The sequence below is a fragment of the Siphateles boraxobius genome, unplaced genomic scaffold, assembly GCF_051911475.1.
Source record: "Siphateles boraxobius isolate OS27281-9 unplaced genomic scaffold, OSU_SipBor_1 24, whole genome shotgun sequence".
NCBI lineage: Eukaryota > Metazoa > Chordata > Actinopteri > Cypriniformes > Leuciscidae > Siphateles > Siphateles boraxobius.
The window spans coordinates 14,625,061-14,647,620 of record NW_027508855.1 but is presented as its reverse complement, the minus strand read 5'-3'; the positions used below and the strand labels follow the sequence as shown (position 1 = coordinate 14,647,620).

The 22,560-nt window shown below is 45.4% G+C and overlaps 1 protein-coding gene across 1 annotated transcript; it reads right to left on the bottom strand.

Moving 5' to 3' along the window:
• Positions 1-322: 322 nt before the first annotated feature.
• On the bottom strand, positions 323-21,013 carry npffr1l2 (neuropeptide FF receptor 1 like 2). Its single transcript, XM_077241577.1, has 3 exons — positions 20,665-21,013; positions 2,930-3,029; positions 323-1,726 (listed from the first exon to the last, which is right to left on the bottom strand). The coding sequence occupies exons 1-3, from the start codon at positions 21,011-21,013 to the stop codon at positions 724-726; spliced, it is 1,452 nt and encodes a 483-aa protein (XP_077097692.1). The 3' UTR covers positions 323-723.
• Positions 21,014-22,560: the final 1,547 nt, after the last annotated feature.

The window sequence follows — 22,560 nt, the reverse complement described above, 5'->3', positions numbered from 1 at the left end:
CCCTTTGGTATTAACCATATGTGTTCACTCCAATGGTTTTCACAACAGTGATAAAATCACAAATTTACATAATAAAGGACACACACAAATACAATATACAAAATACAATGCAGATTTCAGGAAACATTTGTGCAACTGTGCAATACCATCTTGAGAAAAGATAAACACAGCCAATTTAGTGATTGCAGCTTGCTGCCTGATCTGAGAAAAACTGTCAGGCTTAAACGTAATTTCACAGACTCCAATTCAAATATCAGAAATGGTTTATACAAGATTAAAATATTTGAAATTGATCTTAACAAGTATCCCACAGATTTTCCTGTTGGATGTTTAGACTAGATGCTTTTTAAAAATAAATAACTTTTTTTGTGGCATGAATTTGGTGAATTAAAATCTTTTAATTGCAAATTAAACTCTATGGAAAAGCTAAAGTTTGTGAACAAATGCTTTACAATGCAATATATGACTTCATATGACTTCAACCTACTTTAACATTGCTCTCGTTTGCACTTTCCAGGAAACAAAATAGAGCTTGTGAATTTTTAGTCCAAAAATTAGTTCATACAGCCTTTGAGTGTTTCAAGTGTTTTCACTGAACTTTTCTGATGAGATTAGTACTGACTTGATCTAATGATCTCACTTTTCATATCGCACTTTACATTAAAGATCTGTGAAGTCTCAACTGCCCACAACCAGAGTCCATTAATCGCATAAATAATCCATCTATTCATCCCAGGCTTGGTTTTTATCCCCTCTGATAGGACTTTCTGGCTCCTCCATCTGAAAGACTTTTTGGTTTGTGACCCCTTTTATCCCAGATCCTGCACTGGATCCTGTGTCATTGGAGCAGGCCGAGTTATTACAAAGCCGGCCAGTTCTCCTGTGCTCCAACTCCAGACACGTCCCGGAGTTCTTCAGATCGTCATCATTGTAGACCCGGTTCCTTGCACCGAAATTCAGGGGATTGGAGTTGACCGCAGGATCCCTTACGTCTCCTCCTGCTTTCTTCCGTTGCATTCCGCTCTTCACAGACATTCCCTCCCAGCAGCATGAATACGTACTGCACACTGCCTGAAAGCTCCTCTTGAAGTTCTCATTGAAGTATCCGTAGATGATGGGATTGACACTAGAGTTTGAGAAGGCCAACCAGTGAGCAAATGGGAACACGTAGCCGCCAAGCATCTCCAAGTTGTCTTCGTTCAGACCTCCGTAGTCCGTGAGGAGCATCAGGGTCCACAGAGGCAGCCAGGAGAGTGTGAATAACAGAGCCACGATGCTCAGCATCTTGATCACTTTGATCTTCTTTTGGGAAATGAGGGGCCGGACTTTCTGTTGGGCTCTAGGAGCCGGAGGGGAAGTGTGAGACTGTCCGCTTTCGTGCTGATCGTTCCCAGAGATCACAGAGGTGGTGTAGAGTTTGATACCGATACGTCCATACATAAGCGTGATCAAGGTGAGGGGAATAAGGTAAATGTGTGCAAACAGGACGGTGGTGTAGACTTTTTTCATCTGTGGGTTGGACCAGTTCTCAAAGCATGAGAAAAGTGTGTATGTGTGGTTGATGTCTTCATTGTAGACCATGTAATGATGCTCCACTCTCTCCACAGTCAACATCACAGCTGATGGACACATAATCACCACCGCAAGCACCCAGATCATCACTATGGTCACCTTAGCAACCAGTAGGGTGAGTTTAGGTTGGAAAGGGTACACAATGCAACGGAACCTGGAGGAGATTGGAACAGAGCTCTTTACAGCTGGAATAAATTCATCAGGCATAAACTGTACACCAATGTCAGTTAATCCTCTGCCTTTTTCTATAATTATTTTCTTCCGCTTACTTCCCCTTTTGTCGTATTTTGTCAGCAGTCATAAAATGGAAAATCTAAATGTTCTTGATATTTACACATAATAGAGGTTGCTCTACAACAAAAGCATAGTTCCAAGTTTCATACCTCAAAACAAACTCCCCACTTTAAAATAATTTGCTTGCACCCTTCTGAAATGCCAGGATTTAAAAATTTCCCCAGTCATGACGTTACGATTTTTCTTTACTTAATACAGTATGTGTATACATCACATATATTTTCCTATATATCTGTTCATCAATCACAACTGCTGTCTAGTAAGACAGTCCTATGTTGTTCTCTCAGTTGACAAACTGCTCCACCAAAACCTCCAAAAATCCTTCTAAAATATTATCTATTAGAAAAGAATAATCAGTATATTTTTAACATACCTGAGCGATTAAACAAGAATTTTCCATTTCACAGTGGACTCTTTTTAATTATTCTCAACATGCTGCCGATTTTTCTAATATTTTTCTAATATCTTGTATTAAAAACAGTGCCATGTATTTTTCCCTAAACGGCAATGCCAGTACATTTATTTATATTATTGTAAGTGTGTTTGTAATGTATGTCAAACCAGCATTTAACACTGTTAGGAGACTAAGTGAAACATTGTTAGAGTGCTGCTAATCAAATCGCTACATACACGGATTAGCAATATTTTCTTGAGTTGAATATTAATATATTGTGTGAAGAAAGTGTAGTCAAGAAGAATATACAGTATGTTGTTGGTGTAGTTTGTGTTACCGTTACTATTATTGTCTGTGGCAATGTCTTGGAGACATTGCCACAATTCTTCTAGATTTAGTCTGTCGCAGTTTTTATGTTTCTTCATGTAATCACAGAATCGATAAGATCAGATCTCCATGTGGATCATACCAGTTGTTTTCAGACTCCTTGTGCATTCAGAAATCTCTCTGGATTATTACAATTAATGGCAGAAGGAATATTTGGAAGTGTAAACTGATATTTCCTACTGACACAGTACTGCAAATAAATAAATACCTGGCCTAAAACCATTCGCGTGTGTGTTTGTGAAATTGAAAGTTTCATCAGATTCAAGTAATGACACTACTGACCTGTCCACTGCAATGGCCACCAGTGTGAACACAGAGGCAGACACAGACATACCCTGTACCAGACCACTCATCTTACAGACTGTGTTTGTGAAAGGCCAACCTTGGAGGAAAAAAAAGAGAGAGAAAAGTAATGACTGACAAGGTAAATTGGGCTTCACACAACCCCCTCAAAACACACTCGAGAGAGAGAGAGAGAGAGAGAGAGAGAGAGAGAGAGAGTGCTGAAAGCAGAGTTAGATTAAAAGATTCTTCTTGATTTATAAGCAGGCTGTCTAAGCTGCAACTGTAATTTAAGAGGAGTTTAAAAAAAATGATCTTAAAACTTTTCTGTGTATATATCAGGGATATCTTTATTGATCGCCGGCACCTGTGATCATGAACGTTTGGCATAAGTTCAAGCGGCCTAATCTGTTCGGCGTGGTTCTGTGTGCTCCCTTGTTGCGTCTTACTCCGGTTCATTTTCCTATCATAATGTCGATATCACTTCATGTAATAAATCTCCTATGGAACGAGCTGTGTTGTGATGTCTTCACTTGTGTTACGGCTGTGGAACTTAATAGCCGAAACTATTAGGTTTTTTGTTTTGTTTTTGTGTTTAGGCTATGTGTAGAGGAAAATGTGTGACGTATTTCGCCCGTCCTGGAATGTGTTTGGTGTAACTTCTGTGGTCCCACGTGAGTATTTGCCCTGTATTTTATTAGTCGCCGGGGCCGGGTAGGTTCAGTCCCGGCGCCAGGACAAACGACTTGGGGGGGCTTTTACAATTCTTAGGGGGGCTTGCGGGTACTGTTTCTCTCGTGCCCCATATTGGAAAAAAAGAGAATGCTCCTGGTGAGTTGGCACCGCGTGGAGGATGGAATAAAATCTTGTCGGAGCCGTAATGCACTGCAGACGTGTGCAGTGTACAAAAGGGGTAAAGTCGAGAACAGTTCAGACGGTTCTCGTTTATAGTTATCTTATTCATAAGTGTTTAGAAAAACCCTGCACGAACGCTCAGTCACATAATCATCATTCAGATCACCGCTAGGGGGGCTTGAGATCATCATAGGGGGGGCTAAGCCCCCCCAAGCCCCCACTTGAGCCGGGCCTGGGTAGGTTGGACCCGCAACTTTGTTATTTTGCCTTTTTATTTTTGGTAGTTATTCGGAGTGGGGGTACGTTTCAGCTCACGTGCGCCTGATCTTGTTAATGGGATCGGTGCGCAGGTGGGCATGAGTTTAGCGTTTAAAGTCGCCCCGAGCCCCTAACGCCACTGAAGACTAGATGGTAAATAAAAAATGTTATAGGGTAAATACAAGTTTTGTGTGATCGCTGTTAGTTACAATTAGTTTCCTGTTGTGAAAAGTCCATTTTAAATTCATGGGGTTTGATTCAATTGAATAACTGCGTTTGTTATTTGGGTAAATGATTGTTAGTGAGAGCAAGTTGTTTGTACGTGCATGCATAGTTCGTACGTGCGTGCATGGTTCTAACACATTCATTTGTCTATTCAAGTGCGGATAAAACTCGTCGAAATGGCTTTGGTGGTGGATACTTTTCAGGAATCTCCATCTGAAGAACTTCTTTCATTGTATACCTAAGAGTAGTTGTTGCAGATAGCAGAGGTTTATGAAATAGAAATAGCCTCTAAGGACAGGAATTTAAAGGAAACTTTGAGGAGCGTACTGAAAAGTAATCTTGTTAAGTTGGGTATTTTAGAAAGGCCCTTAGCAGAAGAAATGTTGGTCCTTCTGTGGGAGATCATGCCCTTCATTTGAGAGAATTAGCTTTGAAAGAAAAACAGTTGGAATTTAAAAATGCAAAATTAGAGTTACGAAGACGTGAAATGGATCATGAGTTTGCATTGAAACGGATGGAATTAGAAGTGACAACTTCGAAGGGTGCTGTTGTCTCTGAGTTTGATGTAGGACGAAATCGGAGGATGGTTCCTCCTTTTTGCGAAAAGGATGTTGAAAAATATTTTAGTAATTTTGAGAGGGTTGCGATTACTGGCCTGCAGATTTTTGGTGTTTATTACTACAATGCGTGATCACTGGTAAGGCGCAAGAAGCTTACTCTGCCTTGGCTCTAAACGAAGCAGTAGATTATGAAACCGTGAAATCCGCAATTTTAAAAGCCTATGAATTAGCTTCGGAGGCGTATAGACAACGTTTCAGACATTATGTAAAACTTTCTGATCATACTTATGTGGAGTTTGTGCATGAGAAAGAAATGTTGTTTGATCGGTGGTGCGCGTCAAAAAAAACTGAAAGCAGAGAACAGTTGCAACAACTGATTTTTTCTAAATAGGGCCCCCTGATTTGAGCGTACACTGAAAAAAAATTGGACTAGGATTTACTTGAAAAAAGCTAGGCAACTTTTTTCACTCAGAAAATGCTAGTAAATTTACAAAGATTTGCCAAGTAAAAACGTCTCAGGTTACGTATGTAACCCTGGTTCCCTGAGAGGGAACGAGACGCTGCGTTGAGACGCGGTGGGAACGCTCTGCGTGATTGCGTCGTGAAGCACGTGTATAATCAGTCCAATGGAAGAACGAGACGTCACCGGCGGTGACGTCATAGACCAGGAAGCTATAAAGCACACCAGAAATCAGACCGCAACAGCTTCTGAAAAGGCCTGAAGCAAGTCGATCAGGGCATGCAGGAAGTATGGCAGGAGAACGCAGCGTCTCGTTCCCTCTCAGGGAACCAGGGTTACATACGTAACCTGAGACGTTCCCTTTCAAGGGAACTCGAGCTGCGTTGAGACGCGGTGGGAACCCCATGTCCACTACGCCATAATGAGAAATGCCCGTTCTGTGTGGAGTCCTTGCGCACACTAAGAAACAAGCAGCCTAGCCCCGGGAGTGGAGAGGTCTAGGTCGTAGAATCTGACAAATGTATGCGGTGAGGACCAGCCTGCCGCATTACAAACGTCCTGCAGGGAAACCCCTGAAATTAAAGCCTTAGAGGCAGCCATACTCCTGGTAGAATGGGCGCGGACAGCCATAGGTGAGAGCTGTCCGGCCGCTTCATAAGCAAGTGAGATAGCCTCAACTACCCACTTGCTCATTACCTGTCTAGATGCAGGGCAACCTTTCTTGGTTGAACCGAAGCAGACAAATAACTGCTCTGATCTACGCCACAGGGCAGCTCTGTGAACGTAGGCATCCAAAGCCCTAACGGGACATAACAGATTGAGACCTTCCTGATCTGGGGTAACGAAAGGTGGAGGGCAAAAAGCCTGCAGCACAATAGGGCCCGCCACATTAGTGGGGACCTTAGGAATGTAGCCCGGCCTAGGGTGTAAAAATGCTTTCACCATACCAGGTGCAAATTCCAAACATGAAGGAGCCACCGACAGGGCTTGCAGATCTCCAATTCTCTTGATAGAAGAAATAGCGAGAAGAAATAGAGTTTTTAGTGTAAGGAACTTCTCTGAAACCTCTTCAATAGGCTCGAAGGGAGCCAGGGCCAGACCCTCAAGTACAATGGCCAAATCCCAAGCCGGTGCTCTAGAGTGCAATGCAGGCCTAAGCCTCAGTGTACCACGGAGAAAACGAGTAATAAGAGGATCTCTCCCAAGAGAAGAAGCCCCCAAAGGGGAGCGATAAGCAGATATAGCCGCTACGTACACCTTTAAGGTGGAGGGAGATAATCCAGCAGAGAAACGGTCTTGAAGGAAATCGAGAACTGTACCAACCGGGCAGTTAGCAGGATTTAAAAAACGTTCTCCACACCATGTAGAGAACAATTTCCATTTCAATGAATATAGTTTTCTCGTGGAAGGAGCTCTGGATTGAAGGATGGTCTCAACGACCTCAGTCGAGAGACCGGATTCTAAGAGCTGGGCCCCCTCAGAGGCCAAGCCCACAGTTTCCACAACTCCGGGCGAGGGTGAAATATCGTGCCCCCTGCTTGAGATAACAAGTCCCCCCTGACAGGAATCTCCATGGGAGAGCCGTGCAGAAGGGACACTAGGTCCGAGAACCACACTCGGGTCGGCCAGTGCGGGGCTACTAATAATAGATGAGCCCCCTCCCGGCGAACCCTCTCCAGAACTCCCGGAAGCAATGATATCGGGGGGAATGCGTACAGGTGCAGCCTCGGCCACTCCTGTACCATAGCGTCCAGTCCGAGAGGAGCTGGATATGTGAGGGAGAACCAAAGCGGACAATGGGTTGTATCGTAAGATGCGAAAAGATCTATCTGAGCTTGACCATAGTTCTCCCATAGGAGCTCCACCACCTCGGGGTGAAGTCTCCACTCCCCGGGCCTCAGCCCCTGTCTTGACAGGATATCTGCTCCCACATTCAAATACCCTGGAATATAAACTGCCCTGAGTGACAGTAATTTTCCCTGGGCCCATAGGAGGATCTGATGAGCCAGTTTGCATAATAATAGGGACCTCAGACCCCCCTGATGGTTGATGTAAGAGACCACCGATGTGTTGTCTGTGCGGACGAGCACATAATGGCCTCTCAGGTCTGGCAGGAAGTATTTGAGAGCCTGAAATACCGCCATCATCTCTAGTCGGTTTATATGCCACGAAAGCTGATGGTCCTGCCAGACACCTGTCGCCGAGCGGCCACTCATGACCGCCCCCCAGCCTGTGAGGGAAGCATCCGTCGATAGCGTTACGCGTCGACAAGAAGCCCCCAATACTGGGCCTTGGGCGAGGAACCAAGGTTTCTTCCACATGACCAAGGCACGTAGGCATAGCCGCGTGACCTTGATCGTGCGAAACGGATTTCCCCTCGGAGAAAACCCCTTGGTCCTGAGCCACCACTGCAGGGGTCTCATGTGCAGGAGGCCAAAAGTAACTACGTTGGACGCAGCTGCCATGAGACCCACCAGTCTCTGGAACTCTTTCACAGTGAGTGACTGGCCTAGTTTTACCATATTTACGGCTGTGAGAATCGCAGAAATACGAGCTGGAGACAATCGTGCTTGCATAGTTGTCGAATCCCACATCACCCCTAAAAAAGTGGTCCTCTGGGCTGGGAGGAGCACACTCTTCTTGGTGTTTAGCCGCAACCCCAACCTTTTTAAGTGAGACAGAACGACATCTCGATGCAGAACTGCCAACTGCTCGGAACGAGCCAGGATCAACCAGTCGTCGATATAGTTTAATACGCGAATGCCCTGGAGTCTCAGAGGAGCCAGTGCTGCATCCACGCATTTCGTAAAGGTGCGGGGTGATAAACCTAGGCCGAATGGAAGGACCCGATATTGGTATGCTTCGCCCCCGAAAGCAAACCTCAGGAACTTCCTGTGATGAGGATGAATGGATACATGAAAGTAAGCGTCCTTCAAGTCTATTGTGACAAACCAGTCCTCGGACTGAATCTGTGATACAATCTGTTTGAGTGTAAGCATCTTGAACTTGAGTTTCTGAACTCTGCTGTTTAACTGACGCAGATCTAGAATAGGACGCAACCCCCCATCCTTCTTGGGAACGATGAAGTAACGGCTGTAAAACCCTGACTCTCTGCTGGGAGGAGAAACCCTTTCTATAGCCCCTTTTTGCAGAAGCGTCAGTACTTCTAGTTCCATGACCCGAGCCTGCCTTGGGTCCACCACTGTGGGAAGGACCCCTTGAAATCTGGGCGGACGAGAACCGAACTGAATTCTGTAACCCTTTTCTATTATATGCAGGACCCACTGAGAAATATTTGGCAGTAGTTTCCACGCTGCCAGAAATTCTACTAAGGGGACCAGTCTCTCGAGACTGGCCTCGGGATTCGGTTGTACGGACATTTCGGTGCCCTGAAGCGGCGAACCGGCAGGGAACAACCGAACTGACCGTTCTACGATCCTCCTCGGAGAATCGTATGGGGACGCTGACACCTCGGTGCCCTGAAGCGGCGAACCGGCAGGGAACAACCGATGTGGCAGCGCTGCGACTCTCCTCAGAGAATCGCCCCCCAGAGGGTGCTGAGGATGAACGATTTCTCGAAATCGTCCCTCCTCGGAGGGGACCACCCTCAGAAGCCTGACGCCTTGGGCGTCAGGACTTCTTCTTAGCCCAAGCCTTCTTAGAGATGACAGTCCTCAGATCTTGCCTACCCCTAGCTGGCCTGGACTGCGACCGCCACCCAGATTCCCCAGATTGTGGAGGAGCCCGAGTGGCGACGCTCTGTTTTTGATGCACTCTGTGCTGTGAGGAGCTTGTACTCGGATGAGACTGCTCGGATTTAATAATCATTTTTCGCCCAGCAGTCTCAGGGATATTGAAACGTCGAGGAAGAAACCTCTGGAACGCAGCCGATTGTTTTTTCGTTTCTTGAAACCTATCGACGACACAGTTGATAGCGTCGCCGAACAAACTTGAAGGTGACAGTGGCGCGTCCAGAAGAACAGACCTATCTTTATCCTTTATATCAGACAGATTTAACCAAAGATGCCGCTCCGTGGCCACCAGGGCTGCCATAGAACGGCCCACTGATTTGGCCGTCTCCTAGGTGGCCCGGAGAGACAGGTCTGTTGCGCGACGCAATTCTCGAATTGCGTCAGCGCTGACTTCCTCACGTTCATCGATATCCTTCAGCAGATCAGCCTGGTATGCCCGCAGTATAGACATAGTGTGCAGACATGACGCAGCCTGACCTGCTGCCGAATAAGCTTTACCCACCAGCGAAGATGTAGATTTTAATGGCTTGGTGGGTAACGTCGGGGTTTTTAATGATGACGATGACTCGGGAGAGAGATAGCTCGCGAGCGTCTCTTCAGCCCGAGGCACCTTAACATAACCATAATCAGATGCACCCAAAACATTACTGTAACATGAAGTTTGTGGGTTAAAAACTCTGAATGACGCCGGTTTATTCCACGATCTCGAAACCTCATTGTGGAGATCGGGAAAAAACGGGAGTCCCCGACGTGGAGGCTGTGTTTTAGATGGTAAAAATCTTTCATCTAATAAACTTTTTCTAGTAACACTCAAAGAAGCATCGGCTGGCCATTCAATATTTAATCTAGCTACAGCACGAGATAAAACCTCCATAAGCTCCTCATCATTATCGGAGGCATGAGCTGGCGAAAACTCAACATCCCCCATATCAACACTGACGACATCCAGATCCTCAGAACTGGATAGCCGCAACAATGGTGCCCCAACCTGGGAAGGAAAAGCCGCAGCGCGGGCTCCTTCCTGGGCAGAGGCACCGGATCCAGCAGGTAAGGGTTGAGAAAGGGCTGGGCCCGTCTCAAGCCCCGCTACTAGATCCATATGCGAACCCCAAGATGAAAGCCTTCGCTGTGCCTCGGCAGCAGCGGGACCCGCACCCCGGGGAGCGCGAACCGAACCGTCCTCCTCAAAGAACGCCCGGCGAGAGCGGAGCGTCCTCACGGACAGCTTCTCGCAATGCTCACAGTCAGCTCCCTCGAGAACTGACTGGGCATGCTCCACTCCCAAACAAGCAACACAAAGCTGATGTGTGTCCCCACCCGTGATGAAACGAGGGCAAGGGACAACACAACGCTTGAATTCTTGTTTCGCCATAATATATATATATATATATAGATAGATAATGTGCTTGTGACAGACAACAATAAATAGACAAGGACAGTATACAGAGAGCGCTTGCTGAAGGCAACAGAAGCTGTTGCGGTCTGATTTCTGGTGTGCTTTATAGCTTCCTGGTCTATGACGTCACCGCCGGTGACGTCTCGTTCTTCCATTGGACTGATTATACACGTGCTTCACGACGCAATCACGCAGAGCGTTCCCACCGCGTCTCAACGCAGCTCGAGTTCCCTTGAAAGGGAACCTAAACATATTTATCAGTAGCTTTAATTAGAAATCTTTAAGTTAAATTTACTTGGAATATGGAATTAAGTAAACTTTACTAAACCTAGTTAAGTGAAAGTAACAAAGAAAATAAATAATTTTAACTTGGCTAGTAAAAGGTTGATTAATATCGATTTAGTTGAAATTTCCTTTGCCTTTGCATTACATTTCACTACAGCAATAATATTGAATTTTATTAGTCATTTGTAGTATGTGCTTTACTTAGATCATCTAAGTAATTTATATTACATCATGTCAGATGTTAAGCATCATGTGAATGCAAAGACCTCAATACTTGGTAGACAATACACAATGGCGGTAAAATTTGATGGGTCGGATTTGTGTTTGAATGTGTCATTTTGAGCAAAAAATTTACTCGAAATGTCACAAAATGGCAAGTTACTAATACTGACAACAAAAATCAATGATAAAACAGTGTAAATACAGCTGGAAACCATTGAAAAATGAACCTCATTAATTATTCAAGGTCTGGTCCAGTGCATGATGGGAACCCCAGTATCAGAAAAGTTGAGTAATTTTTACTTAATTTTATTGAGTTGATATTTACACTTTCATTTCTACTCGCTTGAATTAAGTACTGATATGGAATTTACTTAGTTTTTTTTAATTCTTGCCTGAACTAACTTTCCCTTTCAAGGGAACTTCGAGCTGCGTCAAACGCTGCGGGAACGCCCCTGCGTTGTGCGTCATGAAGCACGTATGGAATCAGCCCAATGGAGAGATGAAACGTCATAGGCGGGTGACGTCATCGACCAGGAAACTATAAAGCACCCCAAAAACACAAGCGCATTAGCTTCTGTGCTTTCAGTCGCGCTACATGTGAATCTGTCCCTGTGTGATATTGTCTGTCTTACATACCCTGCACCACACAAACAATTTATCCCTATATATATATATATTGAGAGATTATGGCGGACGAACAGCAGTTTAGAAAGTGTGTTCCTCCCTGCTCGCGTTATTTAACGAGCGGGGATACACATGATCTTTGTGTTGTTTGTTTGGGAGTTCAGCATGCCCAGTTTGCTCTCGAGGGAGCAGACTGTGAGCATTGCGAGCGTTTGCCGTTAAGGACGCTCCGCTCCCGCCGATCGCTCTTTGAGGAGAGCGGTTTGGTGCGCGCTCCCCGCGGTTCGGGTCCCGCTTCTGCCGAGGCAGAGCGGCGGCGCTTATCGTGGGGATCGCAGATGGATCTCACAGCGGGGTTTGAGACGGGCTCTGCCTTATCTCTCCCTTCACCTGTGAGATCCAGTGCCTCAGTCCCGGGTTCGGAAGCACGCGCTGCGGTTTCTTCCGCTCGGGCTGAGGCACCAATGCTGCAGCTATCCAGTTCTGAGGAACTTGATGTTGTTAGTGTTGAGGGAGATGTGGAGGATTCGCCACCCCACACTCCTGAGAGTGATGAGCTTATGGAGGTGTTAACAAGAGCTGTTGAAAAACTTAATATTGAATGGCCAGTGACTAGACAGGAGTCTGTTTCTAAATCAAAGTTGGATGAGAGATTTTTGCCGTCACGTGTGCAGCCTCCACGCCGGTGCCTGCCGTTTTTCCATGATCTCCACGCCGAGGTGTCGAAATCATGGAGAAAACCGGTGTCATATAGAGTGTTTAGTCCCCAGACTTCAACATACGCTAATATTATGGGAGCCAAGGCTCATGGTTATGGTGCTTTGCCTCGTGTGGAAGAGACGCTTGCGAGCCATCTCTCCCCCGAAGCAGCATCATCTTTTAAGGCACCGGCATTACCCACCAAGCCTTTAAGAAACACTTCGGCTTTGGTGGGTAAAGCATATTCGGCAGCAGGTCAGGCTGTGTCATGTCTGCATACTATGTCAATCTTGCAGGCATACCAGGCTGATCTGCTAAGGGACATGAGTGAGAGTGAGGAGGTCAGTACTGACGTAGTTCGCGAACTGCGTCAGGCTGCTGATTTATCCCTGCGTGCCACCAGAGAATCGGCCAAATTAATGGGTCGTTCTATGGCAGCTCTGGTGGCCGCAGAAAGACATTTGTGGTTAAATCAGACTAATATTAAAGAGAGAGAAAAAGCTTTTCTTTTAGATGCTCCTCTTTCTCCCATGGGGTTGTTTGGTGATGCTGTGAATTCAGTTATCGATAAATTCCAAGAAGAAAAGAAACAAACTGCAGCTTTTAAAAAGTTTCTTCCCCTTAAAGTTCATGTCCCTGGGGCTGCTGGGCGGGAGCAGCCCCGGCCGTCTTCGAGCTCATCACATAGAGCGCAGCAGAGGCAGAGTGTCGCGTCTCGTGCTCCCCCTGCTGGACAGTGGGCTCAGCCGCGACACTCTCAGCCGAAGCCTTCTCCCAGTAGAACTGATCTGAGGACAGTTATATTGGCTAAGAAGGCTTCGGCTAAGAAGAAGTCCTGACGCCAAGCCGTTCAGGATGCTGAGGGTGGTCCCCACCGAGGCGGAAAGGTGTTCACCTCTTTTTACGGTGCCCATTCCTCCTCGGTGCCCTCAGGGGCTCGTTCTGCCAACCCCGCCTTTATGCCGGGGCACAGACGATCCCAGCGAGCGCTTTCCCGAGGGACGCTCGCTCCCTCTGAGGAGGGTCTCAGAGCGGTCAGACCAGTTGTTCCCTGCCGGTGCGCCGTTACAGGGCGCTGCGTCTGCTGCTCAAGTTACACCAGAGGCCAGTCTCGAGAGGCTGGTACCCTTAGTAGAATTTCTGGCAGAGTGGAAAAGCCTTCCAAAAATATCTCATTGGGTCCTGCAGACAGTAGAAAAGGGTTATGCTATCCAGTTCAGGTGTCGTCCACCAAAATTCAGAGGGGTTCTGCACACAGTGGTGGGCCCCGAGCAGGCTCTGGTATTGGAACAAGAGGTGAAAACGCTCCTTCAAAAAGAGGCTATAGAACGGGTTCCTCCTCCCAGTTTGGAGTCAGGTTATTACAGCCGATATTTCATCGTTCCAAAGAAGGATGGGGGGTTGCGTCCAATTTTAGACCTGCGCATATTGAATCGCTCGGTAGGGAAGCTAAAATTCAAGATGCTCACTATCAAGCAGATCGTGTCTCAAATCAGGTCCAAGGACTGGTTTGTCACGATAGATCTGAAGGACGCATACTTCCATGTGTCCATCCTTCCACAACACAGGAAGTTCCTGAGGTTCGCCTTCGGGGGCGAGGCGTACCAGTACAGGGTTCTTCCGTTTGGCCTAGCTTTATCTCCCCGCACTTTCACGAAATGCATGGATGCAGCACTAGTGCCTCTGAGGCTTCAGGGCATTCGTATTCTCAATTACATCGACGATTGGTTGATTTTAGCTCAGACCGAGCAGATGGCGGTTCGGCATCGAGATGTCGTCCTCGCTCATATCAGAAAGTTGGGGTTGAGGCTGAACGCAAAGAAAAGTGTATTATCTCCTTCCCAGAAGACCACTTTTCTGGGTGTCGTTTGGGATTCGGTATCGATGCGGGCGCGACTCTCTCCGACCCGCATCGCTTCGATTCTCTCAGCTGTGAAACAAGTGAAGCTAGGCCAGCTACTCACTGTCAAGCAGTTTCAGAGACTGTTGGGTCTGATGGCAGCAGCGTCCAACGTTATACCTTGCGGCCTGTTGTACATGAGACCGCTACAGTGGTGGCTCAGGACCAAGGGATTCTCCCCGAGGGGAAATCCGCTCCGCACGTTCAAAGTCACGCGGCGCTGCCTTCGTGCTCTGGTCATGTGGAGAGAAACTTGGTTCCTATCCAAAGGTCCTGTGCTGGGGGCTCTTTGTCGTCGCATAACGCTAACGACGGATGCTTCCCTCACAGGGTGGGGGGCGGTCATGAGTGGTCGCCCAGCCCAAGGTCTGTGGCAGGATCATCATCTTTTGTGGCACATAAATTGTCTAGAGATGTTGGCTGTGTTTCAGGCTCTGAAACACTTCCTAACAGACCTGAGAGGCCATCATGTGTTAGTTCAATCAGACAACACGTCGGTGGTCTCTTATATAAATCATCAGGGGGGCCTGCGGTCTCGCCGGCTTTACAAGTTGGCCCGTCAGATCCTCCTGTGGTCCCAAGGGAAGCTACTATCTCTGAGAGCAATGTATCTCCCTGGGTATTTGAATGTGGTAGCAGACTCCCTGTCGAGGCAGGGGCCGAGGCCAGGGAAATGGAGACTCCACCCCGAGGTGGTGGAGCTCCTTTGGTTGAGTTTCGGTCGCGCCGAGGTGGACCTATTCGCTTCCAAGGAGACCACTCATTGTCATCGGTGGTTCTCCATCACTCTTCCAGCCCCCCTGGGGTTGGATGCTATGGTGCAGCCGTGGCCGAGGTCACGTCTGTACGCCTTTCCCCCGATTGCTCTGTTACCAGGAGTTCTGGAGAGGGTCCGCCGGGACGGGGTCAGTCTACTACTAGTAGCCCCGTTCTGGCCGGCCCGAGTATGGTTTGCGGACCTGATTTCTCTCCTGGACGGTTCTCCTTTGGAGCTCCCGGTCAGGAGGGATCTACTCTCCCAGGCGGGGGGCACGATACTTCACCCCCGCCCAGAATTGTGGAAACTGTGGGCTTGGCCTCTGAGGGGGCCCAGCTCATAGACTCCGGTCTCTCAACCGAGGTTGTTGAGACCATTCTTAACTCCAGAGCTCCATCCACGAGGAAGCTTTATGCCTTGAAGTGGAAACTTTTCACTTCTTGGTGTGGAGAACACCTGCAGGACCCAGTTAACTGCCCAGTGGGTGCAGTGCTGGAATTCCTGCAGGAGCGCTTCTCCACAGGGTTATCCCCCTCCACACTAAAGGTGTATGTGGCGGCACTAGCTGCTTACCACGTCCCTTTCAGTGGAGTTTCTCTTGGGAGACACCCGCTTATAACTCGTTTCCTCCGTGGCACTTTGAGGCTGAGGCCAGCAGTTCGTACGAGGGTGCCGACTTGGGATCTGGCCATTGTATTAGAAGGTCTTTCCCTAGCTCCTTTTGAACCTATCGAAGAAGTTCCCGAGAAGTTTCTCACTTTTAAGACTATCTTTTTGCTTGCTATCTCTTCACTAAAAAGAATCGGAGATTTGCAGGCTCTGTCGGTTTCACCCTCGTGCCTGGAATTTGCACCTGGCATGGTTAAAGCTTTTCTGCATCCTAGACCAGGTTACGTTCCTAGGGTTCCTACTAATATTGTTAGACCTACGGTTCTGCAGGCTTTCTGTCCTCCTCCATTTATGTCATCGGACCAGGAGAAACTTAATTCACTCTGCCCTGTTAGGGCATTAGACGCTTATGTCCACAGAGCTGCCCTGTGGAGGAAATCAGAACAACTTTTTGTATGTTTCGGGCCACCCAGGAAAGGGTGTCCGGCGTCTAAACAGAGAATGAGCAAGTGGGTGGTTGAGGCTATCTCACTTGCTTATGAGTCGGCTGGCCAGCCTTCACCTTTGGTTGTCCGAGCTCACTCTACCAGGAGTATGGCTGCTTCTAAAGCTCTTTTGTCGGGGGTTTCCCTGAGTGATGTTTGTGATGCGGCTGGATGGTCTTCACCGCATACTTTTATTAAGTTCTATGACCTAGACTTAAGCTCTACCCCTGGGGCACAGGTGCTCTCGTCCTCTGTGCGCTAGTCTCACATGACGGTCATTTGGTCCTATGGCGACGTGGGTATTCGCGTTCCCGCAGCGTTTGACGCAGCTCGAAGTTCCCTTGAAAGGGAACGTCTCGGTTACGTATGTAACCCTAGTTCCCTGATAGGGAACGAGACGCTGCGTCGCTCCGCCATACTCCCGGCACTCCCGTTAGCGCTTCCTTCAAGCCTATCAGAAGCTAATGCGCTTGTGTTTTTGGGGTGCTTTATAGTTTCCTGGTCGATGACGTCACCCGCCTATGACGTTTCATCTCTCCATTGGGCTGATTCCATACGTGCTTCATGACGCACAACGCAGGGGCGTTCCCGCAGCGTTTGACGCAGCGTCTCGTTCCCTATCAGGGAACTAGGGTTACATACGTAACCGAGACGTTTTCATGTAAATTACATTGTTTTTTTCAGTAGTATTTACTTCACCAAAAAATCATTTTTTACAGTGTAGTAATTAGCAGCGAGGCGATATGAACAGCTGATGTGCTGATGCAGCTCAGCTGAGCAGATCGCTGATGAGACCGTGTTGTCGGCCAATAGCGTTAGCAGCATCTTGACTACTTGGCCTGCCAGAACTGACGCTGACGCTCAATTTCTTCTAGTTAAACCAAACTTTTATTTTGACGCGTTGTGAAGTCCTGTTTCAGAATATATTTGACAATGTTTTTTCTCAAATAAAATTATGAAAATGCTCATTACGCGTTCTCTCAGAGCAGCTCTGGAAATGTTCATGTATTCATGTCTTTGTTTTGTTTTTGAGATGCTGAGATGCTGAAAACACCATGAGTGCATCGCGTACTTGAGTAGGCCATGTAGTAAGTAGACGAAACAGCACAGCTCATTCACACAGACACGCAGAACAACCAGATTATATATTTACATAGCAGTCTTTTGTACTTTAATATTCACAGATCATGTCGCGATTTTATTTATTGTAGGCTACATCTTTACTTTCGATTTATTCATCCATACATCTATCTACCAGTTTGCGTGCTTTACGTGACATCTGCATTATACTGTAAATTCCATTTTTTTCTATATCAAAAGTATTCCCATACTGTGTGTGTGTGTGTGTGTGTGTGTGTGTGTGTGTGTGTGTGTGTGTGTGTGTGTGTGTGTGTGTGTGTGTGTGTGTGTGTGTGTGTGTGTGTGTGTGTGTGTGTGTGTGTGTGTGTGTGTGTGTGTGTGTGTGTGTGTGTGTGTGTGTGTGTGTGTGTGTGTGCGTGTTTGTGTGTGTGCGTGTGTGCGCGCGCGCGTGTGTGTGAAGAATTCGACAGCATTTCGCTTTCAGCTGGGTCTGCATCACAGGCGTCTGTCTTGTCCGTAAACCTCTCCATATTTTTTATTTTATTTTAGCGCGTCTGTTCTCCCACTCTTCAATCAATCAATGCTGTAGTTTCCGGAGCGCTATGTTTTATAAAGTATTATTTTTTTAGTATTATTTTTTTTTACTCAGTAAAGGATATTATTTAAAATGTAGCAAACTACAATACCTAAAACAAAACATAGTTAAGTAAAAGTAAAATTACAGATTTTAAAAACTAGGCTACTTAAAGTAGAAGTATGCTACACACAAAAACTACTCAATTGCAGTAACGCGAGTAAATGTAATTTTTTACTTCCACCTCTGTTTATAAGCTATTATAATGCCATCTGGCAAAGAGAAGGGGAACCATGGAGAGAGTGTGGGAAAAAGGCTTGTTAAAGTCACTAGCAAAGATATTCATCAGTAGCCTACATTTTCCAGGCTGCTGCATTTCATTGATCAAGCGGAGGTGATTTTATTCACAATCAATCCAGCTGCATTATATTTATTCATTTTGCAGATGCTTATATCCAAAGAAACTTACAAATGAGGAATACAGCAAGTGATTTGTGAAGAGGCAAATAAACACAAGTAGTGCTCAAAATACAAAGTTTCAGACATATCTCAGAGTTGCATAAGCTAGAATAGGGAGGAATTCAAGGAAAGTAAGAGCGGGTGGAAGTAGGAGAGTGCTAAGCCTGTGGTAGATCTTTTAGATAGCATCAATGCCTTGAACTTGATGTGAGCAGCAAGTGGTAGCCAGAGATAAAGAGAGGTGTGACGTGGGCCCTTTCGGGCTTGTTGAACAAGACGTGCTGCAGCGTTCTGAATCATTTGTAGAGATTTGATTGCACATGATGGAAGTCCAGCCAGAAGAGCATTGCAGTAATCAAGCCTAGAAATGACCAGGGCCTGGACGAGAAGTTGTGCTGCATGCTCAGTTAGGAAGGGCCTGATCTTCATGATGTTGTGTAGTGCAAACCTGATTGACTGAGCTGTCTTTGCAATGTGGTTTTTAAAGGTCAGCTGGTCTTCAAAGATTACTCCAAGATTTCTGGCTGACCTTGATGGGGTGATTGATGATGAACCTAGCTGGATGGTGAAATCGCTGTAGAGTCGGATTGTCAGGCAATATGAGAAGCTCAGTATTTGCCAGGTTGAGCTGCAGGTGATGTTCTTTCAATCATTTCATCACAGCTTGAGATTAGTGCAGCTACTGTGGGATCTTCTGGTTAAATAAAAGGTAGAGCTGTGTGTGATCAGCATAGCAATGGTAGGAGAAACCATGTGCCTGTATGATGGGTCCCAGTGATGTAGTGTATATGGAGAAGAAGAGAGGCCCAAGAACTGAACCCTGAGGAGCCCCCATGATCAGTTGATGTGCTTTGGATGCCTCCCCTCTCCAGGCAACCCTGAAAGACCTACCTATGAGATAGGACTCAAACCAGTGAAGTGGAGTTCCTATGATGCGTAGTGATGAGAGGGTGGACAGAAGGATCTAATGATTCACAGTGTCGAAGGCAGCAGAGATGCAGGAGAATGAGAACTGATGATTTGGAATCAGGTTTTATTTATTTATTTATTTATTTATTTATTCCTTTATTCCTTTATTTAACCAGGAAAAGTCCCATTGAGTTACAGTAACTCTTTTCACAGGGAGTCCTGGCCAAGACAGGCGGCCAAAAAATTTCAAAAATAAAAATAAAAGACAGGACAAAGATTACATATTACATCACAAATCTAAAACTAAAGACAAAAACTAAACCTGACTGTGACAGAAACACTGTTCAAAATATCTTATTTAATATTCTGTAGAAGAAGAAAAAATACAAGTTTGGAATGATATGTAATTGATAACAGAATTTAATCTTTAGTCAAGGCCATGCACACTGTTCTCTGCTCTGCTCCAGAACCACTAACTTTTTCTTTAATGCAAAAGTGCTAGAAGTAAAAACAACATTATGTCCTCATTCTTTGACAATTCGGGGTGTTCAGCAGAGCATGCATCTGTATCTGTAACAATCTAAAAATAATTTGTATTTGTATTCAGATGAATCTGGAAGTGCCCGGGTCTTTAACTGGAAGTTCGTAAAATTAGATGAGAAGCCAGTTTTAAATGTAATTCTGTTCCCTTCATAGTTTTCACTTAAAAATATGACTTCTAGGCTATAACTCCTAACATAACGTTTTATTATGATATAATTTCTTTAAATATCTTCTAATTAAAACAATAATACTAAATGTTAATAATAGAGTTTTTTTTTTCAGAGGTACTTTTTGCAGAGGACAATGTGTCAGGACAATATCCACAACCTCAAATAAGAGGACAGCGCTCTATATAAAAAAGCTGATAAGAGAACACAGTAAAAGTTTTCAACCACTGAATATTTTCTTTCAACTTCTATGCATACAAATGCAGATCTGAATCTGTGCATTTTAGTTTACACTCATTCACTTAACACATTTTTACAGGTTTATGTATAATATCATGCTAACTGCATGGCTCACCTGTTGTCCAGCAAACAGGCTGTGTCTTCCAAATATTTTTCCTATTATACATTTGAATTCATTATTCATGTTTAAGCCATTATCCATGCCTTTCCAAATAAGGTATTTAACTTTGGGCACTGATGCTCAGTGAGCAAGGACACACGGCAACCAGCAAAAAAAGCTAAAGAGTGTTTGCAGTTCTGACTGAAATCCAGCATTTGATGAGCTTTTTGTTCTATTGAGCCAAAGTCTAACAGCAAGAACTGACATATATGGTGCAGCTAGTAAATGTCAGAATAGGTCAATGATGTAGGAGTATTAGCTCTAGACTTAGAAATGTGGGATGGAGATACAACCCAGCATAATGCAGTGGAAAAGAGCTAACTGGCCTCAGGGTTCACTGCAGTAATAAGAGACTTGCTCTGTGGAGAAATGCTCAAAAGATGTGCTATATACATAGCCATGAGCATTAGAAAAATGTGTTTAGCTTAAGGAAGTGGTCAAGGCAAAAGACAGGATTAGGATTTATTTTTCTCTTTCTTCTTCACATGTTTGTGTCAGTGTAGTGATGTGTTTTACCTGTAATGAGGTTGTCCACCAGTGTTGTTGGGATACAGAAGACGCCTACCAGGAGGTCACTAACGGCCAGGTTGAGGATGAAGAGGTTCGTGACCGTTCTCATCCGCCGGTTCTTCAGCACAATCAGACATACCAAGCCATTACCCACCATGCACAACAGGAAGATGAAGAGGTAGGCCGTTGTCAGGGTGGCAGCCACAGACAGAGAGTGCTGGTAATATGGGTAGTAGGTGATACTGGTGTGGTTGGTGACATTACTGTGGTTTGCGTAAGCATTCAGGAGACTGCTGTTCAAATAGAGTGTGGAAAGCTCCTGCAACATCTCCACTTCTGCTAGCTCGTCCTCCATGGTGTCACACAGTTCCTCTTGCTATGCTGGTTACAGAAAGCACCTGAGGGTGAACAAATTGCACACACACCACAGTAGAGCCAATTCAGAATAGTAATGTCAAAACAGAGACAATAATGTCTTGTCATTGTAAAATGCATTCATGCAAAGAATTTGAGCACCAAGAGAGCGTCAGGCTTTATGTGCAGTCAGTTTCAACAGGAAAACTTGATGCATGGCGTATGAATGCTTTCCAGCATCTTCAGATTGATCAGCAGCCCTAGCTCTTATAGATGGTCATTGTAAATTTTTCTGTGATTTTATTCTTATTAAGTTTAGAACAATGCATGCTATTGTGAAAACACATGAAGACTACATTTGGATTTCTAGAAAATAAATTGCCAGAGCTTGCAAGGCAGTAAAAAATGCATAAAAGAAAGTTTATATTGCTTTGGACTCCGCTCTAAAGGGAGGGTGGGAGTTTATGCTTTCGTAGCTAGCTTCCCTGCTGAAAAATCCAGCATAAACAAGCATGGATTTTTTTTGTCTCCTTTTATCTTCTGTGATTCTGTTTGTTAACTGCAGATGTCATCACTAATGTTCAATCATCACTTGTAGAGTGAATCTACTTTATTTCAATAACTGCAACATTGCTTTCTTGTTACTTTTACTCTCTATAGATTGGGACCATATGAAAGTGTTTAACACTTGGGATTTTACTGTGTACCAATAACCAGCAACATGCGTTCTTCTTTATTAAATGATTTATAAACATTTTTAAAAAAATTGTCTAAAATAACTACAAACACACACTAAGAAACATGATATGTAACGCATACACAAGTTTTGTTGTGGCCTTTCTGGGATTATATAAGCACCCCAAAGACAACATATGCTGGTTAACCCTACCTTTAAATATTGTCTGTATGTTCAGCAGTTTGGGCTGAAATAATTTCAGAAGTTGAATAGGATAAAGGGTTAAGAACAAACCTATGGCTAGAATGCTTCAAAAGTGTGCAGTCTTAAAGGGATAATTCTTCCAAAAATGAAAATTCTGTCATCTATTTGCCCTCAAGTCTTTTCAAACCTGTGTTTATTTTTTTTTCCTGCTAAAGACAAAAGAAGATATTGTTTGGGAACCCAAACTGTATAGTTCCCTTTCAGTCGAGAACGTCAGACGTAGTCGACGGTCGACTGAATTGGAATTGGGAGATCGCTAGAGAGCCTGTCTTCTTCGAGTACTATTGAACGAGCCAATGTAATTGGCGTGCGTGATTCGCATCACACACTCCGCCCCCGCGGCGCGGGTATAAATACGGAAGTGGATGCACGCACTAGTTGCCTTTCGCTTCGGAGCCGATCGTTTGATGTCTCTGAGAGTGCTGTTGTCTACAACGAGCGAGTGTGTCGGTGTTCTTCAGGAAGACTCTCCCAGTGCTGGTGTTCTACAGCGCGAGTGCAGCGGTGATCGCGAGCTTTGAGCTCTCAACTGCTGTTTTAACAGCAACAAATTTCTAAATGTTTGTGTGTGTTGATGGCTGGTTAGAGGGCGGAAAAGTGAGTGCTTC